The sequence below is a fragment of the Anolis carolinensis genome, unplaced genomic scaffold (genome assembly GCF_035594765.1).
Source record: "Anolis carolinensis isolate JA03-04 unplaced genomic scaffold, rAnoCar3.1.pri scaffold_12, whole genome shotgun sequence".
NCBI lineage: Eukaryota > Metazoa > Chordata > Lepidosauria > Squamata > Dactyloidae > Anolis > Anolis carolinensis.
Window position 1 is genome coordinate 7,447,696 of NW_026943823.1, and position 8,038 is coordinate 7,455,733.

The following is an 8,038-nucleotide window of genomic DNA, read 5'->3' on the forward strand; positions in this document are numbered from 1 at the left end:
TGGATTACCTATTTTGATAATCTGGATTACATGGAAGTGTATCAGGAGCCTAAAATATGTTACCATATACTTTCAGTATGCAACATTTTTGTAACCCATTTATCTTGCCTTTTTTAATGAGCAGTATCCATGGCTCTCATCTCATCCCTTGCCATTTGATCCTTTTCAAAACCCTTAAAGCAGACCTTTCCTGAGGCTCTTTTTTCCAGACATGTCAATGCTTGCAACTTTCTTCTTTGTGAGCTCTTGATGCCTTCCTTCTGTGTGTTCTTTGTGGCACATTGTTCTTTCTGGTTGTATTGCAACTCCTTTTGGTGCAAGACGACACAGCCCCGACTCTTCGGACTGCAATCCTAGCCAAGCATACATGCAAATAACATATTTTTAAAGGGATAGGAGTTACATCTGGGGAAATATGGTTAAGACTGGACCACCTGGCATTGTCTTGCACAATGTTTTTTGTTACTTTAGCTACTATGACCAATTGGATTGGCTGCAAGTCAGGTTTTAGGCTGAGTTCATGTTCCATTGCGAACTAAATAGACTTTGATAGCATTCACTAATTGGCATTTCATAGGTCGGTAAGGAATCAATAGTATTGTTAGTCCTGCTGCTGCAGCCTTTCTATCCTTTTGCAATTTGAAGGCACCCAAAATGATTATATTTTTCCTCTTCAGAAATATTAAAATTGATCTATAAATATTGAGAATGTCACTTTTCAAAGGAGATGCAACTATGGAGAATGAAAAAGTGGTGCAACCTACTTAAGGAGTGTTGACATATTCAAGTTGTAGTTAAAGACCTTCTGGAGAAACGCAATACAGTTACAACTAATTGTCACTTATTCAGCGGAGATGTCGAAGAGTGGAAATATACATGTGAAAATGGAAGAAAAACATGGACTTAGTATGTTACAAGAGACCCATGTCCGACAAGTGAACTCAGATTAGATTTCCCAACTCAAAGACACGGATTCCAAGTTTTTATTTTGGTTATGCTTTGTGTCTCCATTGTGGGTTTCTCAGAGGCATCTAGCTGGCCATTGTGAGACCAAAACAGACTGGAGAAATCTTAGGTCTTCTAATGCAGGACTTCTTAAAACTTTTGAACTCGGGACCCCTTTTGTTGGAGAAATCTTTACATGCCCCAGGATATATAAAATAGGTATAAAAACCAAACATTTGCAGATAACAAATCAGCATTTGCAAGGCTTGCTAAACAGGCTGAGTTTACTTTTTATGAAGTCCAGCTGAAGCATCTTCTGCAGGGCCCACTGTAAACACAGAGCAACAGATTTGTGTAAATGTTGAAAACAGCCACTAGATGGCATTGAGAAAGCTTTTACTGTTGCCAATTTTTGGGGACCCCATTTAGGGTCAGGATCCAGTTTAAGAAGCGGTCTTTGAATGAGCTCTAGAACTAAGGCAACAACTTGAAAATGTAGAAGAAGCCCAGAGCAGTGTTTCTCATGGCATACATTATATGTCTTAAAAGAGATACCCCTTAAAACAGGAGTTTTTATACTCACTTGGGCCATGAAAGAACAATGCGCTCCAACCATCAAGGCTGGCTTTCATTCAAGCATTTGAAATACAGTTATTTATCTAAGGAACTCATGTGAATTAAACTGGCAAAAGAGTGTGCATATGCATGCAGTGCCAGCACCCATTTGTCACCAAGTCAGCGTAAGATAAGCTGCTGAATATTATCTTCCAGAAAGTGCAAAGCAAACACTTTCAGCAGCTAAGGTCCCCACATCTTCACAAGAAAATTTTCATGAATCTGATTGCCTTTGAAAAATAAAATTTAAGTGTCCCCAGGGCTTCTGTTTTTGGGTTTCTCCAACCGAGGAAACAGGAGGCCAGTATCAGGCCCAAGTCTCCTCCCTTCAAACGGAGACTTGTCACCATGGTAGCGAGAAAGAAAATTCAAGTTCCTGAAAGACCTCTCTGTGGAACTGACTCCCAACCTGGACAGAAGCTTATCAGCAATGGTCGGGATCACCGGTTGCAGGAGAACCCCATAAACCCGAAGACACTCCAAAACAATGTGGATGACAGTGTCACGCCAGCGTTCCTGCTCAGGATTCTCACATTGCAACTTCCAGGGCATGTGTCTCTGGATGAAGCCGTTGGTTTGCCTCACACAATCCATGATGGATTCTAAAGCCTTGTAGATCTGGAAGCTTTCAAATGAGGCGTTCACTTGTGAAGGGAGAGCTTCAACGGATGACACCAACCTGTAATCTTCTGGCAAAGCTCTGCCAGATCCTCTCCCATTTTGAGCACAGACATCCCTGGGGAAACAGGCCTCTGAAAACCCTGGATACGTCCCACTAGGGTTCAGACCGGGAGCTGTGCACCGGTTGAGGAGCCCACCCAAGGCGTCTGCCAGCTCCGCATTGACTAGGTTGATGGCCTTCTCATCATAATAGTCACAGTCACGATCAGGGACTCCTTGTCTCAGCAGGAAGTACCTAAAGCCATCCACTGAGTACCGCTGGAAGCAGGCCACCGGGTCCACCACATTGCCCAGGCTCTTGGACATCTTCTGCCCTTGAACCGTCCAGTGGGAGTGAACTAAGATCTGTGCCGGAGGCTCCAGCCCCGCTGCCATCAGAAGAGCAGGCCAATAAATGGCATGGAACTTGAGGATGTCTTTGCCCACAATGTGGTAGGCGTTCGGCCACAAGGCATGGTGGGCCTCGGGATAGCCGGCAACGGTTAGGTAGTTCACAAGGGCATCCACCCAGACGTAGATGGTTTGGGTTGCATCACCAGGGACAGGGATGCCCCACTGCAGCCGGTTTCGGTCGCGGGACACTGAGAGGTCGGGCAAGTCCTGCTCCAGCCATTGAAGCACCTGCTGGTAGAAAGGCTCTGGGGTTATGGCCGCCTTGCTTTCCCGGAGCCATTTGAGCAATGGCTCTTGGAAGTGGGACAATTTGAACATGTAGTTCTCCTCCTTGGTCCAATGTACCTGAGACACAAGAGACACACTGGTCACAAGATACCCCTTACCTTTCTCTTCCTACAGTATATTATTGTAGGCAATTGTGCTTCTATACCATTTAATAGCCAAACTGGGCTCAGACTAACCCACCAAATAGATGGCGCAGCGGGTTAAACCACTGAGCTGCTGAACTTGCTGACCGAAAGGTCGGCAGTTCAAATCTGGGGAGTAGGGTGAGCTCCTGCTGTTAGCCCCAGCTTCTGCCAACCTAGCAGACATGAGAGAAACCTCTCACAAGGATGGTAAAAACATCAAAATATCTGATGGCCAATTCTCTCACACCAGAAGCAACTTGCAGTTTCTCAAGTCACCCCTGACAAAAAAAAAAAAACAAAAAAAAACAAAACGCCTTGAGTCCCCACAGGGAGAAAGGCAGAGTATAAGGTTAACAATAATAATAATAATAATAATAATAATAATAATAATCTTTTTTGTATTGTGTTAGAAGCGACTTGAGAACACGCTGCAAGTTGCTTCTGGTGTGAGAGAATTGGCCATCATCATGGACATTGCCCAGGGGATACCGGGATGTGTTACTATCCTGCTGGGGGGCTTCTCTCATGTCCCTGCAAGCTAGAGCTGACAGATGGGAGCTCACCCTGGCTCGCAAATTCGAACCGGGAACCTTCAGATCAGCAGTTAACCCACTGCACCACTGTGGCTCCCAATAATAACATGAGGCCATTACAGAGAAGTCTCTGTGGCAAAGCCCAAAAGGCATTTCCCAACATGAAGGATCACAAATAAGGGATTTAAAACAGTCAGAAATTCCCAAACAGCATGGCCAGTGGAAGTTGTTCAACTTTTCCAAGCTGTGAGGTTTCCTCAGTACAAAAGACATTGTAAATAGCAGGAATGAAGAAGGGGGCAGGAAGACATCATTCCTCCATGTCTCCTGTGTCCATATAACAATATAACAATATATAATAATCATATTATACTATACTAATAATATAATATACTAGCTGTGCCCGGCCACGCGTTGCTGTGGCGAAGTCTGGTGGTATGGGAAATAAAGTATTGAGGAATTGGTGGTAGTTAAGGTCAAGGGTAAAGGTTTTCCCCAGAGATTAAGTCCAGTCATGTCTTACTCTGGAGGTTGGTGCTCATCTCCATTTCTAAGCCGAAGAGCCAGCGTTGTCCGTAGACTCCTCCAAGGTCATGTGGGATGACTACATGGAGTGTCGTTACCTTCCCGCCGGAGCAGTACCTATTGATGCACTCACATTTGCATGTTTTTGAACTTCTGGGTTGGCAGAAGCTGGGGCTAACAGTGGGGGCTCTCTCCGCTCCCCCAATTCAAACCTGTGGCCTTTCGGTCCAGAAGTTCAGCAGCTCAGCGCTTTAACACGCTGCACCATCAGGGGATATTATTTCCTAAAGGTTGTGAATATACAATATTTCTGATTGGTTTTGTTTGTTTGTTGGAGGCAAGTATGAGGCGTGGATGATGGGTTGTGTTGTCAAATTTTGAGGTTGGGGGGCCTGTACTTTTGTTGTTTTGTGAATTGCCGTGATGCCATCACTCTTTTATATATATAGATTGTATATGCATATAATATTAATAATATTATAATGTAATACAATATACAATAATACACTATTATGATATATTTATATTACAGGTAATATTACTAATATTACAATATAGTGTTATAGTACAATATAGTAATATATTATTTATTTATTTATTTACTTACAGTATTTATATTCCGCCCTTCTCACCCCGAAGGGGACTCAGGGCAGATCACATTGCACACATAAGGCAAACATTCAATGCCATAACATAGGACAGAGACAGACGCAGGCACGGGCTTGCCTCAAACTCATGACCTCCTGGTCAGTGTGATATGTTGCAGCTGGCTGCTAACCAGCCTGCACCACAGCCTGGCCTGTGCTATATGAATAATATAATATATTGTATGTACATAATATGACCTGTAAGCCGACCTGAGTCCCCTTCGGGGTGAGAAGGGCAGGATATAAATGCTGCTAATAAATAAATAAACAAATAAGGAAAATGGCATGTTTAGGGGCTTGGTACCTGGTGGCCGCTCTCCAATGAAACTTTGTGCAGGTGGCCCTGGGAGTCAGGGCGCTCAGTGACCTGAGAGGCAGCCAAAAAGCTTTCCTCAGCGGTGCAGTACCAGCCTTCATAGTGAGCCTGGTAGAGCCAGCCCTGTTCTCTCAGAGCGGTCCAGAAGTGCTCCACAGCCCGCCTGTGCCGCAGTTCAGTGGTGCGGATGAAATCTGTGTAGGAGATGCCGGCCTGCATGAAGAGCGCCCGGAACTGGGCAGAAACGCGGTCGCAGAAGCATTCAGGGGAAGTGCCTGCCGCTGCAGCCGCCGACTGGATCTTCAGCCCATGCTCATCAGTTCCTGGGAAAATAAACACGAGACTTCGATAGACACAATAATTGCAGAAACAAGGATTGGGGATGCAGTTTCAGTGGAGACACCTTTGCCCCCATGATAATAACTCTTCCAGGGTGGGAGAAAGAACTTTTGTCTGTCAGAGGCCAGTGTGAATGTTACCACTGGCCACTTTGATTAGCACTGAATGGTCTTGCAGTTTCAAAGCCTGGCTGCTTCCTGCCTGCGGGAATCCTTTGAAGATGCAAGGCCATTCAGTGCTATGGGAGGGAGCCAGCCTACTTTCCAGCAGCTGCTGAGTGACCCACCCACCATCTTTAACTGCCATTCCACCAGCCACTGAGTGGGAAGGAGACAGTCTACTAATCAGGAGAGCCTTTTGTGTTTGGGTTGCATTGCCGTTATCATAAAATTTTGCTGTTCTTACCACCAAATTAATTTACACTATCAAGACTGGCCATCAGTTGCAGGCCCCTCCCCCCAACAACAACATAGTACTATATAATATAATATTGTGCTATGGTAATAATATAATATATTGTATATACATGTAAATATTGATACTAATATTATAATGTAATAATATAATAAAATAAGTTATATATTACATAGTAAATGTAATATTACTAATAATATTATGGTATAGTGGTATAGCGCAACATAGTAATATATAATGCTATTATTGTGTTATGCTAATGATGTAATATATTGTATGTAATAACTTGTAAGCCGCTCTGAGTCCCCTTCGGGGTGAGAGCGGGCGGGATATAAATGTAGTAAATAAATACATAAATAAATTCAATGCTAATCAAGGTGGCAAATGGCAATATTCACCCTTGCCTCCAACAGGCAAGGTTTCTTTCTCCCACCCTGGACATCATTCCACTGGTACAGTAGAGTCTCACTTATCCAACATTTGCTTATCCAACATTCTGGATTATCCAACGCCGTCTGCCTCCCACCTGGATCCACAGCTCTTTCTCTAGGCAGCAAGGACTGAACTTTTTACGTATTTAATTCCCAACAATGTTGTTACTGCAATTTAATTTTATGCAATTCTATCTTTATTTGTAGTCAATTTGTTACCGTGTTTTCCCGAAAATAAGACAGTGTCTTATATTAATTTTTGCTCCCAAAGATGTGCTAGGTCTTATTTTCAGGGGATGTCTTATTTTTCCATGAAGAAGAATTCACATTTATTGTTGAACAAAAAAATGAACATTTATTATATACTGTACAGTAGTTGTCATCACAAACCAGCATAACCAGACAAACTGTGAATCCTATCAAGAATTTCTTGTTACTACCATTATTTCAATGTACAACTGGTATGTACATTTACCAATCCTGCATGCTCTGGTGTTCTGTTTGGCAGGCGCTGGGCATGCTTCCAAACAAAAACTGCTAGGTCTTACTTTCGGGGGAGGCCTTATATTTAGCAATTCAGCAAAACTTCTACTAGGTCTTATTTTTCGGGGACGTCTTATTTTCGGGGAAACATCGAGGGCCTCCACCATCTTGATCCCTGGGGGAGCAGGGAGGGTATATAACGAAAGGGTGAAACTCTATGGAGAGGGAGATGGGAGAAGAGAAGGGATCTATGTTAATTGCTGTAATAGCATGTTTTATGCATATGTCTTTGTTTGATGTTTTTATAGTTTTAATGGTTTTAATCTACAGTTGTATGTATTTTATTTAGATAAGTGATATTTTTTATATATATGTAAAGCATTGAATTTTGCTATTTATTATGCTGTAAACCGCTTTGAGTCCCCCAGGGGTGAGAAAAGCGGTATAAAAATCCAGTTAATAATAATAATAATAATAGCCAATGTTTTTGCAGTCAATGTTTTCAATACATTGCGATGTTTTGGTGCTAAATTTGTAAATACAGTAATTACTACCTAACATTACTGTGGTCTGCACTGCTTTTTCTGTCAATTTGTTGTAAAACATGATATTTTGGTGCTTAATTTGTAAAATTATAATGTAATTTGACGTTTAATAGGCTTTTCCTCAATCCCTCCTTATTATCCAACATTTTCACTTATCCAACATTCTGCTGGCCCGTTTATGTTGGATAAGTGAGACTCTACTATATATAAACCCCACTTGCCTAGTTTCCAACAGACCTCACAACCCCCATGATGGTTTCACTTTTGTTTCTCCGCAGCAGGACTAAGTATTACTATAGTTGAAAACAGAGGATTTCCAATAATAATAATAATAATAATAATAATAATAATAAGGAGGAGGAGGCGGAGAGGCAGGAAGAGTGCACTGAAAGGCAGGCCTGAGGGCCTTGGAGTGATGCAAACATGCTCACCGGTGGCGAAGCGGCCTTCTCCTCCTCCCTGGAGGCGGTGGTGCCTGTGCAGAGCGTCGGCTAGGAGGGCGGAGTAGAGGTGCCCGATGTGCGGGGCGCCGTTCACGTAGAAGATAGGCGTGGAGAGGAGCCTAGGCCCGAAAGACGACGACGACGAAGAGAAGTAGGGCCTTCCCCGGCGCCACCACAGAGAGGACGCCTCCCTCAGCCTCCGCCGCCACATGCTCTTCTCAATGCCCTCAGCCCTACTCGGACTTCATTTCCCAGAATGCCTCCTCATTGGCCCAAACGGCAGAGGCTTCTGGGAGTTGAGGTTTTGAGGAGGGA

At 43.4% G+C, this 8,038-nt stretch overlaps 1 protein-coding gene across 1 annotated transcript; it reads right to left on the bottom strand.

The window, feature by feature from the left end:
* Nucleotides 1–1,503: 1,503 nt before the first annotated feature.
* mars2 (methionyl-tRNA synthetase 2, mitochondrial) lies at nucleotides 1,504–7,976 on the bottom strand. The gene is made up of 3 exons (XM_008120222.3): nucleotides 7,712–7,976; nucleotides 5,057–5,391; nucleotides 1,504–2,979 (listed from the first exon to the last, which is right to left on the bottom strand). The coding sequence occupies exons 1-3, from the start codon at nucleotides 7,932–7,934 to the stop codon at nucleotides 1,807–1,809; spliced, it is 1,731 nt and encodes a 576-aa protein (XP_008118429.2). The 5' UTR covers nucleotides 7,935–7,976; the 3' UTR covers nucleotides 1,504–1,806.
* Nucleotides 7,977–8,038: the final 62 nt, after the last annotated feature.

Bases quoted from the DNA above. Each gene is read 5' to 3' on its own strand.
- mars2 (XM_008120222.3), bottom strand. From the start codon at position 7,934: ATGTGGCGGCGGAGGCTGAGGGAGGCGTCCTCTCTGTGGTGGCGCCGG. The intron at 5,392-7,711 runs GTGAGCATGTTT...TTATTTTCCCAG, and splicing joins AGAAGGCCGCTTCGCCACCG to GAACTGATGAGCATGGGCTG. The intron at 2,980-5,056 runs GTACCAAGCCCC...CTTGTGTCTCAG, and splicing joins CATTGGAGAGCGGCCACCAG to GTACATTGGACCAAGGAGGA.